Here is a 19563-nt window from a genome sequence, read left to right as displayed (position 1 = left end):
CGGAACTCTAGAAACGTTCAACCAACACACACTTGACCTTCAACCATTTGCAAGCAACGATTGCGCGTAAAATACCTACAGGTGATATAGCGGAATATTCTACTTTATTGTAATCAACCAGAAATGTTAGTATTGTAGTATTAGTAAATAAGATATCGTATCGTACTGTATGTTATTCAGCATCGTACAAAACCCTACATTTAAAAAGTAAAATAATTCCTCATTTATTTATATTTTAATTATGTGTAAAATTAAAAAAATAAAAATTTATTTATGATTCACATACAGCTTTAATTATGACGAGTGATTACGTTTCTGTGGTGTGAATGTTGGAGAGTGAATTTGAAATTAGAACTCAAGTGACTTTTTTTTAAACATGACAACAAAGGAGACTAAGGAATGGTTCGTGGAAATGCCGTGGGGAAATGTGGCCAGTGAGTATAAATTATCTGTACTAATGTAGCGAAGATTTCCCTACAACCCAAACTCACAGTTTGGAGTTTGGCGAAATCTTCATCTTCTACTGGTCCGATTTTAAAAATTCTTTTAGTGATGTACAGCCCATTTACCGTAGAAGCCTATATGCTATATACCATCACGCTATGATCAGTAGGAGTTGAGCTGCAATGTAAAATATTGTAAAAACAGGAAAAATGACGCAGACAAAATTACACGAGTCAGCTACACAGATAAATAAGAAAATATGTGCCGATTAATAAATAACAACGTTTGTTGATGATTACAATATCAATCGTTGGATTTCATGAACGTTTGTAGTATGGTCAAACGGGGTCAAAGGCAGTAAAATAGAAATACATTTTGATAAGCAGGAGAATTGTTTGAATTTGAAATGTAAAGTAATAAGGATTATTTAAAAGAGCAACACGCAAGTTTTTTGCTGGTTCTTCTTGTGATGAGACTTGAGATGAGATTGTTTTCCGAATGAGCGGTAGATGAAAATAATGACTAATTATTCAAAAGTGCTTAAATTAAGTTTATTTGAATAAACGAATATCTATTCTACTCTATTGTCTTTAGTACTTTTTATTAAATAATTGAATTAATTAATAAAATTCCTACCGACTTCCATTACTATAATTCTAACCTTGAAATAATCAGAAACCAAATAAAGGCAAAATATAATGTTTTCATGCCTATCAAAGAGTGCACAGAGCAATGAGTGTTGTTTTTGGCTAACTGTAACAGAAAGTAATAGATACAATTGTATTATTTGTTTGTTCATAAAATATAACCTAAAAAAAGTACTCAATAATATTGAAAAACAACAATTTAATCATATATAACTTTATTATTATATGATGCAGTGGTTGTTTTAATTTTTTTATTCATTGTCTTTACAATTTGTCGTAATGTTTATTTATTTTCATTCTATACATTCGGTCATTAACTTTCATTCGTTCAAATTCATTCATACACTTGATGTATCATTGTAGCTGTAAAATTAAGTGCTTAAACATTGTTTTATGCATACACACAAAGTAATATTAGACCAATGCAGAACAATAACAAACATAAGACATTTCACACAGAGTCATCTAGACTGAAGCTAAGCAGAGCCTTGTGTTATGGGTACTAGACAACTGTTTGAAATATGTACATAGATACTTATTTGTAAATACATACGCAATATACATAGAAAACACCCAGACCGAAACAATCACATTCATGAATCATGAATATAAAGATTTATATCATGCGAGGAATCGAACCTGCGGCCATCAGCAAAGCGGAGTGCTAAACCGCTGGACCACCGAGGTCGTCGTCCGTAATACTAAATATCTCCATTAACACAGAACTGATGATTCTTTTTTGTTTATGCAGTGATATCATGGGGCGACAGCACCAAACCTCCAATACTGATGGTCCACGGGTACCTGGACACTGCAGCCACCTTCATACCCCTGGTGGAGTTACTACCTGACAATTACTACTACGTTAGTTTCGATTTCCCTGGTGAGTACTTTAAGAACCTAATCAAATCAAATCCAATAAAAAAATATTTATTTATTTAAGACATTTTTGCCGTTTATGAAGTTATTACATGTCAAGTTGTCAAGTTTTTTACATTCTTCATAATTTTTTTCCCTACCGTCCAGTTCAGTATACAGATCCAGTTGAGAAGAACTGACAAGAAACTCAACTGAATTACTTTTTTTTTATAAGCCAGTTTATTTACAATGTATATTTATATAGGTATCTATGTAATAATAATAATAATAATCTCAGGACAATTCACACAGCGCCATCTAGACCCAAGTTAAGCTAAATAAAGCTTGTGTTATGGGTACTAGACAACTGATACATATACATAGATATTTTTTTTTTGTAAATACATACAAATTATACATAGAAAACACCCAGACAAACAATCATACTCATGAATACAAATGTTTGTGCCGTGCGGGGAATCGAACACGCGGCCATCGGTCGTAAAGCGGTGTGCTAAACCGCTAGACCACCGAGTTGTCGTCTATGTGTAACATTAAATGAAAATTTCGTACATAAACAATTATTGTGAAGCCCGTTTGTCATTTACTTTAATGAGGAATGGCTTCGCTCAATAAATATAATTTAACAGGTATTTTAAATTTATTTCTTCATCCTCACCTGCTCCCGTTACGCGGGGTCGGCTTACCTAATCTAGACGCCATGTTTTCGCTGGTAAGCATCGTCATTTGACATCTCCAACTTGTTCATGTCTCTATGGACATTAGTCAGCTAGGTTAGTGGCCAGGCTCGTCCTCCATTGTACCCATGGAAAGGCACTTCTTTACTACATGGTGGTAAATACTCATGCTAAATTCAAATTCAAATTCAAAATATCTTTATTCATGTAGGTCTATTACGGACTCTTATGATATGTCAAATCTACCGTCAGTTCGGAATGATTTCGAGTTGAGAAGAACTGACAAGAAACTCAGATCGTATATTTTTTTTAATATTGTACTTACAATAATACTATTTTATTTAAATTCAAATTTGGGAGAATAGAGTGACCACCAGCATATGCTGATGCAAAAGCAAAAAGTCTAATCAGTGTTCGCAACCTGAATACCATCTAATATTAACCCGCTAATATTAACATCGCGTACAGTTATGACACGCTCGTCATCTACTGCGGCTGCGCGCGCAATATTGTGAATCTGTGGCGTATTACATTTGCGCGGGAAAATAAAAGACTACAAAATGGCTTCTTCTGCAGACACTCTAATTTTCTTATGCTCCTAATTCTCAATTCTTTTATACTATTGATTATACTTTTATATGTATGTAATTTATTTTTATTTTTAGTCAATTACTGAGTACATTATAATTTTAAAATGGTGTTGGAAATAAGTTTATTAATTCGTAAAAAAAATAACCTATCGTGAAGGTTAAAAATGCAAACGCACTATTGCAATAATATTGTTCGACCGTTTGTGATATGTCAAAGACTATAATGCGGTGACAGCTATCTTGAGTGTAGCCTGGCAATAGTTTTTGGCGTCTATATTGTTCCGCTATTATTTGTTTGTGTTCGTCTGGTACGGGCAGCGACAGGTGGAGAAAAATGAAATAACGAGTCCAGTGGTGGTTATGTACAAATGTATATTCTTGCGTTATTTACAATAACTAGGCAACGGTGTTGCCGCGCGCTATCTGTAGAATCGCCACAAGTTGTTGACTGTCGTTAATTATAAAATGAAAACTTCGTAGATATTACTAATATTGTGAACTATTTAAACTGTGTGATATTATGCATTAGCTAGTGTATAGGGTGGTTGGTTAAGACTTTTCACTAGTGATATCTTCTGTTTCGTCTGCATTTATTTGTTGACACCAACACTTGAAGAGCACCTAGCTGTTCAAGATACAATGTATGAATGTCTTTAAGTAATATTATATGTGTATTAGATGATTCTATATGTGCAGAAAACTATTTCATCAACTCCCGAAAATTATGTATAGGTACATCTATACCTATAAATAAAATTGGACTGTCTGTTTGTAATATTGAAATAACCGTGTTTTACTACATGCATATGATAATAAATACAGTACATACTCCAAAATAACATTTTTTACAAATTTTGTCTGTCTGCCTGTTGGTCTGTTTGTATAAGAATATATATGTATCTGATGTAATAAGGAGTAAATTCTTTTATTTTAGAAAAATAAAGTTAAATTAGAAGTTGCGGAACAGCTAGTAGAAAATAAATCGATGCAAAAAATATAAAACCGTATATTTTTCTTATTATACAAAATAATAATTCCTATTACATATTTTATATACTAAAAAAGTGTCTTTTATGTGGCCAGCGAGATTTTATTTTCCAACATTCGTCCATCTTCATTTCAAATGATAGAACAGGCAAAGATCCTTAGACCATACAGCCTAGTCAACATTTTAATTTCTTCTGGCCAGCAACATGAACCATGAAGTCCACAGCAACTATATTCTATTCCGGCCAAATGATTATGATATAATAAAAAGGAACTACGCCTTGTTTGTTAAACATAAAGTATTAATAAAAAATGATAAAAGTGCTGCCGTCAGATCCATTGATTGATTACCTAATAAAAATACATGTATTGTAAGAATTTTATTACTGATTAGCTCTGATTAGCCCTAGGTGGCATATTTTTATGAATACGATTATTTATATAAGTATATTAGGTATCCATTACCGGTGACGTGATTTAAAAAAGAGATAAAATTGTTTATGATTGTTATATTTTTTTAAATAATTAGAATGTTGAACAAGCAAAAGACGCGATAAATGCGAAAATAACTCTGTCTATCTGTTTGTCTAGCTTTCCCTTTAAAACTACTGAAGCTATTTTGGTACACAGATTAGGCTACTTTTTAAAACGAAAAAGGTTGTTAAAATGGGAGATGTAAAAATTGTGTGAAAATATCGTCACTTTAAAAGCTAGAAGCATGAAACTTATTTTAGTTAATTAAATATAAATAAAACAAAAGTATTGTAAGGGCATGCTCATATTATCATCCTCCACTGGTGCCCCGCCAGCGTAAACCGTTAGCGCCGGCGGGTGCACCATTCCATTATCATCTGTTGCGGGTGAATAATACGATGTTGTTGGTCGAGATGTACATTATAGATGGTAATAAAGTGACAATATGTACATAGAAATAATAATCTTATATACTAAAAACAATAGAAAAATGTAAGGGTGACTCAGTTTAGACACGGCAGTGCTTATTAGACAGTATTGAATTTGTCTTACTAGACATTATTAAATGCAATTATTATTTTGATGTATATATCCATATCATCCATAACAAAATTTTGGGTTATATTATTAAATATTTTTTCCTTATTTGGTCAAGATCACAATTCCACGTTGACGAAGTTAGCTACTATATCTATTTTTAAAAGAAAACATAATCATTTTCAGGTCACGGCAAATCTGATCACGTATCAGTAGCACCACTGGCAACACAGACCTTGTTCACCGAGGTCCTGAGGCGTGTAGTGGAGCATATGAGATGGAAGAACTTCATCTACATGGCGCATTCTATGGGGTTTATTAACGGTGAGTGGGTCTTATGGTATAGAAAGATTTTTTTTAATTTTCTCGTCATAAATTCTTCCACGTGGTCCTCATGATAATTTCCTAATGATGTTGCCACTATAGGCTAACTGACCTGACCTCATAATCATTATCCACTGCAACATTCCATTAGCAATTATTTATATATATAAAAAAAACATCTATTCTGATTTTTTTATTAGTCAATTATTTTTTTATTTTTTTAAATTAATTTATTTATAATTTATTTTTTTCATTATATCTATTATGATTGTTTTTAGCAATAAGGCCGCCTTATTGTAACGATACATGTGTCCTTTGTTATATTGTTTGTGCTTCTTCTTTACTGTACGTTGCAAATAAAGTATATTCTATCTATCTATCTATCTATCTATCTATACTCAAGTTTCTTGCTCGTTCTTCTCGTAATGAGACAGCTTCCCTAATGAGCGGTAGATAGAAAGAAGGATACCGATAACTGTGACTATAGATTCAAAAATGTTTAAAGTAATATTTGAATAAATGAATTTCTATTCTAATATATTTCAAATTGAAATTTAATGCCGGTGAAATCGCGGGTACAGCTAGTATGTAATGATTATAGTTATAAAATAAAATTTATACATTTTCCAGGTATTTATTATCATCATATTTTTCCTAAAAAAATCAAACGGATGATCATCATCGACCCGGTTGTCCCGGTGGGGAACCAGTTCTACGTCAATTACGCTGTAGGTGCTTGGTTCAAAACTAACTACGAGGAGCACTACGACAGTTACCACAAGTGAGTGTTCATTTTTTACAGACTATTCTAACGCTGTTTAACTAATCTATACATATAAATGACATTGGAGTGTCTGTTTGTAATGTTGAAATAACCGTTTTTTACTACATGCATATGAATATACGGTACATATACCAAAATAACATTTTTTGGCAGGTAGCTGATGTAAAAGGGAGTTACTTAGGCTTAGGCTTTTATTTTAGAAAAATAAAGTTAAGTAGCCTAAGTTACTCCTTATTACATCAGCTACCTGCCAATAAAAGTCCCATCAAAATTGGTCCAGCCATTTCAAAGATAGCCGGAATAAACAGGCAGACAAAAATTGAAAAAAATGTTATTTTGGTGTATGTAATATTTATATTCATATGCATGTAGTAAAAAAAGGTTATTTCAATATTACAAACAGACACTCCAATTTTATTTATATGTATAGATTAAGGATTAAGGTTTTTATGTATTTTCATGTTATATTAGACAGATAAATGACCCCAAGCTGTACACGTATGAGCAGGCTGTGACCGCCATGATGAACGCCAGGAACCTCACCAGGGCGCAGACGAAGCTGTTACTCAACAGATGTTTAGTGCCAGTCGAGTTTGGAGTCCACAGGTTTGATTCAATATTAACTTTTTTGACGGACTTTTTTTGGATGCGTGAAAGCCTCTTCGATGAAAGTGGTACATGTAAAGGCAGGTATTGGCGGTAATCACCATAAGGCATGCCGTATGCTTGCGTGTCTATATAAAATCATCGTAAAGCTCGTATTATATTTAACATTTCATGTATGATGACCTCGGTGGTCTAGCAGTTTAGTACACTGCTTTACTTTCGATGGTCGCGGGTTCGATTACTCGCACAATTTTTATTGATGAGTATGATTATTTGTATCGGTCTAGGTATTTTCAATATATTATGTAATGTATTCATAAAAAAAAAATGTGTAAGTATTTCTGTAGCTAGTCTAATACCCATAACGCAAGCTCTACTTAGCTTGGAACTAAATAGCGCTGTGTGACTTTTCTAAGGTTATTATGAATCACGGGTATCACATGATAACGTGATGTATATTTATGATATTATGTTCATGTGTATGGGCGACTGTTAGCACTTTCTAAAATATAATCCGTCAGCTTGTCCATCCAGTTACATAAAACAATATAATAAAAAATTTATTGTCTATAACCATTTCTTTTTTTCTTCCAGAATGACATTCCAACCAGCCATGCGTCGCGTGTTCGGTACTTGGCTTCCAGAATACACATTAAACCACGTGATCACGTCGAAACCGCCTCCCACCCTCGTCATAAACGCCACAGAGAACAAACTAACACCGGCTATGGTGTTACTAGCAAAAAAATTAATGAAAACATATGCGGAATCCACGACGATACATCACAACGTGCTCGTGGAAGGGAAACACGATGTGCACATCACAAATCCGGAACAACTAGTGCCTCATATAATCGACTTTTTAAATGATACCGTTAAATCGAAATTGTGATGTGTTCGATATTTAATTTTACGCGGGAATATGTAATTATTATGAGATTGTTTTTTTAATTTGCCATACAAGGAGGCAAAGGTTTGTGAACCATATTAAATGATACGGTTAAATCAAAATTGTGATGTGTTTGATATTTAATTATGCGCGGGAAAATGTATTTTTTACGAGATTGTTTTTTAATTTGTGATACATATAGGCTAAGATTTGTAGACCTTACAGCCAAATGGTTTTTACTCTTAACATTTCACAATATTTTTATTATATGAAACATTGTGAACGTGTGAGTAATAAAAAAAATAGCGAAACTTAAAAAATATTTATTCATAGCTAGACTTTCATTTATATGTATATTACATGATAATGTAATGGTGCACTCGCCTGCGTCAACAATATAAGCTAGCGGGGACACAGTGTAGTATGATAGAATGAGTATAAAGTCAACTAAGCGTAATGGCGAATTCACTAGTATCTACAACGACAATTTTAAGGTGGGACCGTTTGCAGAACAACCTAACATGGTACCTATATCGGCAGCGACAGTACCACTAGACCCTAATATTGATAATTTCTTTCCCACTTCTTTATATTAATATTACAAGAATTCTTACGGTTCAGCACACTGCCTTACTACCGTTGTTTGTGGGTTCTATTCCTGCACGATACCAGCATTTGTATATGATAAGTAAGTATATATTGGTGTGGGTTTTTTTTATGTATATTATGAATGTATCTATAAAGAAAAAGGTATTTAAGTATTTCTGTTAACTCATAGTAATCTTAACAATACGCATACAGCTATGACGTGCTCGTTATGTTACTGCGGCTGCGCGCCGTGCAATATTCTCCATCTGTGGCGCATTACGTTTGCGCGGGAAAATAAAATACTACAAAATGGCTTCTTCTGCAGACATACTCATTAAGTGTTGTATTCCTGATTCTTATTTTATACCGTTCTACATACTAGTATCTGCAATTGACTTCTATTTCAATATACTACATTTATATACGACTAACCAAATATAAATACAGCCCCTAGTATACCTAACAATTTCTATTAGTTGTCTAGTACCAGACCTACAAGCTTTTCTAAGCTTGGGGCGAATTACCGTATGAATTATCCCGGGTTATTAATAATAATATGCAATGCTGACTAACAATATAAGTCTTTGTCAGTCAGCATTATTTTTTAAATAGAAATAGAAATAAAAATAATCTTTATTTAAATAAACTCATTAACAGCACTTTTGAATAGTCATATTTTGAATCTACCAATCATTCGGAATGCAGGTTCATTACAAGAAAAATGAGCAAGAAACTTGTGTGTTCCTCTTTTGAATAGATGTTTTTTTTTATATAAATAAATAATTGCTAATGGAATGTTGCAGTGGAGAATAATGATTATGAGGTCAGGTCAGTTAGCCCATAGTGGCAACATCATTAGGAAATTATCATGAGGACCGCGTGGAAGTCACACTGATATGGTACATTGCTAGACATGTGGTCATCATTCCACATTACTAAAACCCCTTCTACCTTTATCATCATCATTATATAGGCCTCGTATAAGCCCCATTAATAAAAAATAACTTTAATATGGCGGTTTAGCCTGCTAGCATCTGCTTCTTCCTTATCCCATTTATTTGTGGTCGGCGTAATATGTTTTTCTCTTCCATTCATCCCTGTTCGCAGTCATCGCGTTATTTACTTCCTTTCTTACCATATCATCTTTCACACAGTCCATCTCTTTTTCGGCCTTCCTCTGCCCTTATAACCATCCACATTCATATGTAACACCTTTCTTAAAATATTATCCTCATTCCTACGCATTACATGTCCATACCATGATAGCCGATTACTCTTCAACCTCTCTGACACTAGCGCCACTTTCATAGTTCCTCTAATGTATTCATTCTTTATCTTATCCAATCTTCCTCCCCGTTCCGTCCCAACCTCAACATTCGTATTTCAGTTGCTTGCAGTCGTCTTTCATCCGTCGTCTTTACGGGCCAGCACTCTGATTTAGCCTGCTAGCAAGAGTAGAAAATGCTACATCTGTCTGAATATAACTGACAAAAGGTTTTGAACTCTAGATTTTTTTAGTTTGTACAAAATTTAAACCATTTAAGTTATAATACACTAAATAAAGATAGGAAAATGACAATTTATCACTTTATTAATCTCTATAAAAAGAAATAGAAAAAATCGTATTCGGAATCGGTAATAATTTTGTTTTCGACTAACTTTGATAATGTAATCCTTATTGGCGTCACTATTATCTTCTTTATTATGTTTACATTTCATGATTTTTACATATAATAAAATCATAAATTCGTGACGAGGCAAATACTGTAAAAACGACTGCATGAATTTGAATGGAAATTTCAAGAATATTGTTAAATGTTGGCGAACATATATACCAAAGAAAGATTAGAAAATTATACTATTAGAATGAAATTATTTTTTTAATTCGTAGTGTACAATTTTAGTATTCAATTTAAAATTAAAATTATAGACTACGTTGTAAAGACATTATATTCATTGTTGTCGTTAGACTTTGTCATTAATAGATGACGATTAACAATTCCTGTGAACTTGGCACACGATATTAAAAAAATATATTTTTTTTTAGAGAACTCTTTTAAATAGTTCTAGAGTTCTTTATAAACATTTTAAATAATTCCGATGTTTAAATAAAAAAAATCGTACGTTGCGTGAATTTAGCGCACGATTTTTTAAATGATATCAATCAATCATTTCTTCGAAGTTCTAATTTGCTTTACAATAGCTCTACAGTCTTTGTCAGTTATAACAATAGTTCTAGCGATTAAAACGAAAAAAACGTTTTTTGAAAACGCCGCGTATTCATATAAGAAAAGAGCAATTTTCGACGCGAGTTCTAGCCAACCTGATAATAATTCTGGGTAGTATTCTCCGAGTTCTAAAGAAAATCTTCATAACTTTTTCCTGGGAAATAATTATTTTGCAAGTTATTGCAAATTATAAATGTAAAAAAAATTACGAGTTCCGAGTTAGAAGTGGCAATAGATTGATAAATAATTATTTCACAGGAACATGTCATAAGACTTTTCGATTTTCCAGAACACTGATCAGATCAGCTAGAAATTAAAAAAAATATTTCCTGTAAAATTCAGTCTTGAAACAAAAAGTGGCGATAGTTCGGAAAATGAGTATTTCACAGGAAAAAGTTATTAGACTTTTCGATACGACTCAGGTAGCGCTTTTTTTGGTTTTTAATTTAAAAATCGGGACTATTTAAATTATTTATAAAGAACTCTATTCAAAAGGATGTCGGAACTCTAAAAATATTTCGATTTTTCAATATCGTATGCCAAGTTCACAATAGTCGATTGACAAATACACTTGCGGACGAAGTCGCGTGCATCACCGGTTATAAGTATGAATTTCACACTGGCAACTTTTAGTAATCTGTGTGCTTTTGACACTGACACAACTTATTGTCAACTAGTAGTTTGTTCTGTACACATTAATAATTCTTGAAACTTTAAAATTCTTACGAATTTTTAGATTTTTTATTTTTTACGTATACTTAAATGAAATAAAAGTGCAATTATGAAAGAATCGAATAAGGAATGGTATATTAATGCACCGTGGGGAAAAATAGCCAGTGAGTTCTTACTTTCTTTGACTACTTAATATTTACATTATTCATTTATTTAAACAGCTTTGAAGCCTAATTAACTAAAACAGCATGCCGTGGCCAATTTGACGGCTTATCCATAAATTATCACTTGTATACCTAATTCTTATTTAAAAGTATTTGATACGAACTAGCAAAGTAACTCTGTTTTGAACGAGTGTAATTTAGGGTTTAATTTTTTTTTTAAATAAATTACTACACGATTCTCACGGCTAATGTAACTAATTATATGTTAAAATATTTTGAAAATCAGTAGTATTATAAGTTCTTATAGCATTTTTATGATTGAAAAGGTATTTAACTACTGATTATCAATCTTAAACACTTTAACATGGTCGTTGGCATGGATTACAATCAAAATTTCAATGTGCATGTCAGTGCTGATAAAAGCTCATTAATATGTGTTATTTTATGTTCTTGGAATGGTAAAGAAGTTGATGGTAAATGGTAACAATGATGTTCATCTTGATCATGAATACATATATAAAGACCCACACTTTAACCAGGAAACAAGTCAAAGTATATAAAGTTTATAACTTTAACCAGTTTCAGGGAGATATCTTAAGTTTTATATTTCTTTTATGGTGCACCTATACTGGTATTTATACCAGTATACTGTTGCAGCACAAGTATAATAATATAGGATGAGCATGAAAAATTACTGCAAGGCTGTGAAGAAGTACGTATATACTTCTTAGTGAGTTGTTCCTTAGCAACAAACATTACAAAATTTTACTGTCATTATTATTTTTTAAAATTAGCTAAATAAAAAAAGTAGTGTTTTTCAAGCTTTTTAATTAATATATTCTTTATTGCACAGATAATACAAAGATATAATTTAGAGACAATGTGAGCAAAGGTGGACTTATCTCTAGAAGAGATCCAGTCAACCTAAAACAGTGGGATATGTGGTACTAAGTGGGTAATAACTGGTACAAATAAAAAAAATTGACAAACGCTGGATACTAAATAAAATTCAAATAACATATTGTATAATCTATACAATTACAATATATATTTCTTATAAATCACAAAATATTCCACTGCACTCAATCCTAACTAGCCGGACCAAACAGACAGACAGACAAAAATTGTAAAAAATGTTATTTTGGAGTATGTACTGTGTTTATATTCATATGCATGTAGAAATAATGGTTATTTTAATATTACAAACAGACAGTCCAATTTTATTTATATGCATAGATTTTGTACATCAGTTTCATATCCGTATCCGCAGTCTTTTATAAAGGCTTCCAGTGTTCCTATCTTTTGCCAATCGGAGCCACAGTCGGCAGGCAATCTTTCTAAGATTATTTATTATATTTTATACTCAACCTTCACAATTTTTTTTTCTCTTAATAATATCTAGATGAAACCTCCTTTTAAGCATAAAATTGCCTCAGGAATCTCATAAAACTGTGATTACAGTGATATCCTGGGGCAACCCCAATGGTGATCCAGTGTTGCTAGTACATGGACGTTCAGACAGTGTTGCCACATTCCTCCCGCTCCTGGAACTACTACCGGGCCACTATTACTATGTGGGTGTTGATCTACCAGGAAATGGCAAATCAGACCCATTTCCTGTTGGTAAGTTTATTTGTTTATATTTTACATTAGATCTAAGCAACTTTGTGCCTAATTTTCTCCATTATTGCAATGTTTCTCAATGCAACTCAACTCCTATTGGTTTTAGCGTGATGTTATATATCATGTAGCATTCATTTATCAAAAACTAAAAGAATTTTCAAAATTGGCAACAAGGCAATCAGCAGCACCAGATATTTCCCTGAACAAACAAACATACATACCTCTTTATAATCTTAGTATAGATACATATATGTATTAATTCAAGTAATTGCCTTATGGTCTGTTGATATTTGCTAAGAACACAAGTGCTATTTTACCTTTTCATTTTATACTAACATAAGGAAAAATTTCACTCACTGTTTAATTTTAAAATAAAATTGTTCAGCTGGATTGTTGTATATAAATCTGTTAAAAATTTATATATAACAATTTATAAATATTCTTTATTCAAATAAACTTAAGTATCAATGAAGCCTATTATAACAAAAGTAGGATGGAGTAGAAATGTTATTTATTCAAATAAAGTTATGTATCAATAAAGCCTATTATAACAAAAGTAGAATAGAGTCGAAATATTTTTTATTCAAATAGACTTATTTATCAATGAAGCCTATTATAACAAAAGTAGAATGGAGTAGACATATTCTTTATTCAAATAATTTATTTTTTCGGAAGGTTTACATAGAAATTATTGAAAGTGTGTGTTTTTTTCTAGGTGTGACATTGTGCCGTATACATTTCTTGGGTGCCTTGGAAATAGTGGTGAACCACCTCGGCTGGGAGCAGTTTACGTATATTGGACACTCCAATGGCTGTGATCAGGGTATGTTAATCGTTTTTTTATTCAATACACTCTTAACAGAACGGTCGTGGTCATTATGTAAGTACGATTTTTTTTATATTCAAATTTGAGCGCGTTTGACCGCAATCTCACCTGATGTTAAGTTATGATGTGGTCTAAGCTGTTACACGCAAGCTCAAATAATGCCTTCACTCTTGACTTGAGAGACCCAATGTTGTAAGAGGCAGGAAAAATAGACGCTGGAAATTATTAATTCCAGTCAGTAAAATGACAGGTGCAACTGGCACTGATACAAAAAAGGGTGACCCGCTACAATAGTGATGTTCGGCAATCAATAGACTTAGACATTTAGTCATGCTTCATTTTATTAGGTACAATGCGTTTTTTATTTTAAATATTTAATACATACCATATTAAACAATATGATTTTAGAAATATGGACCTAAGCAGCATATTAAAATTTCTCACTACAACATTATTACAAAAGTTGGCAAAAAATGTATAAAGAGATTCAGAGGAATTAATACTAGAAAATCAGGAATATTAATTTTATACTTTTTTTATTAATTACAGTTGCTATTAATTCCGACTCCGATTCTGAATCGGTATATTCAGAATCGGAATCGGAATCAGTTACATTTATAATGAATGAATCCACATATTCATCTATGATGTGGTCGAGTTAACACGTTTTGTCTTCGACTTTTATGGCTTGGTTTTTCCAATCTTCAGGCGTCACTTCCTTCAGGCCTTTTTCAAATAATTGTTTTACGTACGTATTTTAAAAGTTTTATGTTCCTGGCGACGTACCCCTTTGAGCCCAAACTAACTCTATTGGGTTAACCTCACAGTGATAAGGGGGCAGACGCAGGATTACGCAGCGGCCAACTCTTCCACAGCATAGCGTTCGTAATTAGATTTTCTAATTTTACTATTTCTATTAATTGAGCCTTTATCATTGTAGGTTTATATTGAATTTGTTTTTCATCTAACCACTGAATAATATCAGCCTTCCGCCAGTTTGAAGTGGGGATACGCTCGACTTTTCTTGAATGGTACAGTGCGTTATCTAATACCAGTACCGCATTTGGCTTTCAATTTGGCAAAATGCTTTTAAGCCATTCCTCAAAACATTCCGAGTTTATTTCTTCATGATAGTCCATACTATTTTTCTTCGATAAATCAAAAATAAGTAAACCACCTTCTACAAAGCCTTCATCACTGCCTATATGTGAAATTATTAGGCGTCGATCTTTGCCGGTTGGGCCCTTTAGGCCTGTAGTCAAACCTTTAGAAAAGGCTTGTTTAGAAGATTCAATTATTGTATCCACCCAAACTTTACCAGTAGTATGACCTGTTAATATACAAAATTTCATATAAATAATATAGTACAGACACAAATACATTATGAAACTGAAAAACTATTCACTAAATACAGGTGTAATTAAAAATATTCAATTACCTTCATTAATCCAGATCTCATCTTGATAATATATTATTTTTCCTTGTCTCCGATATTCTTTGATTGACGTCAAGTACCGTCTACGCCACAGAATTAAGTCTTGACGGTCTGTCAAGCAGTTGGGTCGTTTGCGACTGGCATATTTAAATTTTAAATGCTTTAAAACTGCTCACGTGGGACTCTTTGTCATATTTGGTACGTCAAGGTCATTTACAACCTGATGAACCTGTAAAATATTACAAGTATTTAATTTTTGTAAACTACAGTGAGACAATGACGATGTATATTAATTATTATTATGATGTGCAATTATGTATTTTGTATTGCATTATAATTTTGTAAATTTACATACCTTGGCAATAGTTGGAGGGTCCTTCGAATAAAATAATTGCTGGACTTTACGACGTATCGTCGAATAGTCAAAATCATCAATTTTATCTTTGAATGTCAGTTTGGGTCCGGATTTTTTCCGATTTGATAACTGAACGTTCTCCTTTTGTTCTTTCAGTATCCGATACACAGATCTAGTTGAAATTCCCAAAATTTCAGATACTGTCTTCACACACTCATCTTTCTTTGGAACATCAAAAGATTTTGCTGCATTTTGTTTCCATACATAATTATATGCATTGAGAACCATTTGTTTCTCACTTAAAACAAATGATCGTCGCCTTCTTTTTGGAGGGACACATCCCTCTTTAGAGGTGGACGGTTGGGGATCCATCTCAAACACCAACGTAACAAAACAACAAAAAAAAAATAACAAAACTAGCAAACAATAACAAATATCACAAACAAGTAAGAAATAAACAAAAAATTGCAGAGGACACTAAACACTTCTGACACCGTCGGAATTCGGGAGCAGAATGAAAAACAAAATGGCGTCCATAGCATGACAAGTGATGACCATAGTGCTTCCAATAACCAAAAACAAATAGGAGATAACCAAAAATAAAAGGAGAGAGGGCGACACTAAGCCCAAAGTATAATTAACCTACTTTGAAATATACCTGTCTATCTATCTACTGTAAAATTATGGAATGCAAAGCTTAAATAAATATATAAATATATATTTAACAGTATTTTATGTAATATTTAATTTCTTACCGTATGTCTTCTGTTTAATTACCGTAAATTACATATTGTATTTATATAAAGGCAATTTGATACTGAATAAAAAAAATGTAATCTCGACTAACTTTTAATTATAAAAACTCGATTCAACCACATCACTATTTATTTGGGACTAAAAATCTGCAACACTGGAAATGTCATTTTAATGACTGGAATTAATAATTTTAGTTTAGTGGAGTGAGAGGCAGATGTCACCGCCTTAGGACAGCTCGCCGTGTCTCCCTACTGTGATGTATTCAGAGCCCTTACAATAAATCAATGAGCAATCTCTTGTTGTTGCGTTACATTCTCTCCAGGGATGTTATGGATATGAAATTTCAGATATAGGAACGATTATTATACCGGATACGGATGCGGATATGAAATTATTTCGGATTATCCGTTAGTTTCGGATATTTTCGGTTACGGATATAATTTTTTTAAAGAATTTCTAAATACAATACAAATAGCTAATAAAATGGTTACATAACGTGTCTCAATTAGGCTCCACCCCTATCCAATATTTTCAGAAACTTTATTTGGGATTCAGTTACGATTACAAATATTTTTTTATATCGGATATCCGATATCCGTTAGTTTCGGTTACGGTTACGAAGCTCCCTAACATCCCTAGTTCTCTCTATTGTGTAGTCTGTGTCAAGTCAGATATGTAATAGTTCGGATAGATATATAAACTAGTATTATCTAATAATAATTTATAAAAACTATATCTATATAAAAAGCGGTTTTATCGCTATTAGCAATCTCTTATAGACAACTGTGTTGACAGAGAATATTTACATAGAGACAGAAGGTAGGAGGCGCATATATATTTATTATACACTTATAGACAAACATACATTATATAAGCGTATATAAATAAACTTACACATTATTACATATTATATACTACCTGTATATTCTTATACATACATTAAAAGAAAGATAAATTCCAGGTTTATTCTACAACGTCATCTACCCTGGCCGAATAAAGAAATTCATTCTCCTGGACGGATCTCTGGCATTCCAGCGACTGCAAGTACACAACATGCAGGAGTACTTCGACGCATTTTATGCGGAATATTACGATAATTATAAGAAATACAACGTGGACGATCGAGTGTACACGAAGCAGAGAGCGCTGGACGCTGTCATCAGGGCCAGGGGACTGAGTGTAGAGCAAGCGGACATAGCGCTGTCCAGGAGTTTGAAATGTATAGGCGAGGATAAATACAAGTAAGTTTTTAAAATATGTTATAGGGAGATAAGAATGAAAAGGTTTTAATATGATTGAAAAGCTGATGTCCCAAATGATAATAAGGATTGTTTTTGGACTACTCTTGTTCCGTATTCCGAACCTCCTTAGTCTAAGCAGATTGTATCACCGGCTTGCTTACTGGAGCAAAGGGCGCTTGGTAATACTGGCCACATATAAAAACATGGCCACTTAAATTTCGAAAAAAGAATAAAACAATAATTGAAAATAAGAACTGGAATAAAAAGGACGCTCCGTATTTTTAACTATATAAAACAAGATAATTAATGATTTATTTAACATAATATAATTGTTTTTATGAAAATATACACTCTAGAGTGCGTGGCCACTAAACAGTACTACACATCGGGACGTTCCTGAGCAAAGGTGAGTAAGTTTGGTGTTACATTGCTTACTTTGGGGTGTTCGGAGTGTGGAAGACGTTCTTCCAGGTCGAAATCGTATTTTTACTTCCTTTTCTATTAATTATTTTCTTTTCAATAAATACAGTCCACTCTCTCTTTTATATATTAATTTATAAGGATTCGTAATTCAACAACTCTAATGTTGCTGGCCAGAGCTGGCGTTTACAACTTTAATGAACGAAAGGGGAATGCAGATGGCATTCCAAACCAAAGGAAGGACTGATAGAGCGGCTGAAGGCCAACTCCCGCCTGACGGGTAGCGACTTCAATTTGACGGCACTAGGGTTCGATCAGGATAGGGCCTCGTAATCTCAAACGGGGATCCGTTTGAATTGGACGGATGATTGATCTGATGAGAAGCAGTAACCGTCATCTATATAGATGAACAGACATCACGTTGTCATCCGTGATGCTGTTCATGTGTTTGCGTAGCCAGGAGACTGAGTGTAGAGCAAGCGGATGTAGCGTTGTTCAGGAGTTTAAAATTTATTGGCGAGGAACAGTACAAAAAAGCTTTTAATACACACTAAAAGATTTTCATTTCTCGGTACAAAACCGCATCAAATATAGTGCATCAACTGTGCTCAGACTACAGTTGTATGCGGCAAGCAGGAGTTGGCCTTCAGCCACTCAGGTCCTTCTTCGGTGAAGATGTAAAGGCCAACAGTATTAAATTACTTAGAAATAAATAATAACCTTTTAGTACAGATTGTCAAACAATAAATTTCCGTTTCAGACTGTCCTGGGATCGTCGACTCCGGTTTCCCGCACCCCAAAACTACCACCCCAATTATTATTACCAGTTATTCTCCAGAAATTCTCCACCAACTTTGCATATAGAGTGCACATTAAGTAAAGGCTACCCGCCGGGGAAGAAGTTTGTGCAGCAATTGCTGTCAGATTTGGAGAAGAATACAGAGAATTTCGTTCTGGTCACCGTGGAAGGTGGTCATGATATCCACCTGACAAATCCGGATAAAATATCTAAATTTATTAATGAATTTTTAAGTAGGGATTTTAAAAGAGAAAAATGTAAATTATAGTTATTTATATGTATAAATAAATAGGTTATTAGTGATATATCCCGGTGCTGTTTGTTTGTAGTTTAATTGTATATGTATATAGCTAAAAAGAAAATAAAGAAAAGACTTGTAATACGGAGGTATATATTAGAAATGATTGTCAGTACATTGAAGTATAAACAAGAATGTACAATAAAATATTTATTTTCAACGTTTAAAATACCAAAAATATTTTTTCCAATGCAATTTATAGACGTGTGATATTTATTACTCTAATAATCGGAATATATTTTATATTAAGACTATCTGACCTGACAAACGTTTTGTCATAAAAATTAATATTAAAAAGAAAAAGGGTTGGTGGCAGAGAG

The 19563-nt window shown here is 32.9% G+C and overlaps 2 protein-coding genes across 2 annotated transcripts; both read left to right on the top strand.

The window, feature by feature from the left end:
• The first annotated feature begins 238 nt into the window (after positions 1 to 238).
• On the top strand, positions 239 to 8143 carry LOC131848771 (serine hydrolase-like protein). Its single transcript, XM_059198703.1, has 6 exons — positions 239 to 434; positions 1843 to 1974; positions 5422 to 5559; positions 6190 to 6340; positions 6815 to 6949; positions 7544 to 8143. Exons 1-6 carry the CDS (start codon positions 377 to 379, stop codon positions 7839 to 7841), a joined length of 912 nt encoding a protein of 303 aa, XP_059054686.1. The 5' UTR covers positions 239 to 376; the 3' UTR covers positions 7842 to 8143.
• A 3196-nt stretch (positions 8144 to 11339) lies between these two features.
• Positions 11340 to 19563, top strand: LOC131848770 (serine hydrolase-like protein). The gene is made up of 5 exons (XM_059198702.1): positions 11340 to 11490; positions 12952 to 13113; positions 13829 to 13936; positions 17447 to 17726; positions 18907 to 19563. Exons 1-5 carry the CDS (start codon positions 11436 to 11438, stop codon positions 19211 to 19213), a joined length of 912 nt encoding a protein of 303 aa, XP_059054685.1. The 5' UTR covers positions 11340 to 11435; the 3' UTR covers positions 19214 to 19563.

Source organism: Achroia grisella, unplaced genomic scaffold (genome assembly GCF_030625045.1).
Source record: "Achroia grisella isolate CSIRO2021 unplaced genomic scaffold, CSIRO_AGI_Agris_v1 utg58740, whole genome shotgun sequence".
Classification (NCBI taxonomy): domain Eukaryota; kingdom Metazoa; phylum Arthropoda; class Insecta; order Lepidoptera; family Pyralidae; genus Achroia; species Achroia grisella.
Note: the sequence above shows the minus strand (reverse complement) of the source record. Positions and strands in the feature narration are given on the sequence as shown.

Coding starts and splice junctions, on each gene's coding strand:
- LOC131848771 (XM_059198703.1), top strand. CDS start 377: ATGACAACAAAGGAGACTAAGGAATGGTTCGTGGAAATGCCGTGGGGA. Junction 435..1,842: donor GCCGTGGGGAAATGTGGCCA/GTGAGTATAAAT, acceptor TTGTTTATGCAG/TGATATCATGGGGCGACAGC. Junction 6,341..6,814: donor CACTACGACAGTTACCACAA/GTGAGTGTTCAT, acceptor ATGTTATATTAG/ACAGATAAATGACCCCAAGC.
- LOC131848770 (XM_059198702.1), top strand. CDS start 11,436: ATGAAAGAATCGAATAAGGAATGGTATATTAATGCACCGTGGGGAAAA. Junction 11,491..12,951: donor ACCGTGGGGAAAAATAGCCA/GTGAGTTCTTAC, acceptor CTGTGATTACAG/TGATATCCTGGGGCAACCCC. Junction 13,114..13,828: donor ATCAGACCCATTTCCTGTTG/GTAAGTTTATTT, acceptor GTTTTTTTCTAG/GTGTGACATTGTGCCGTATA.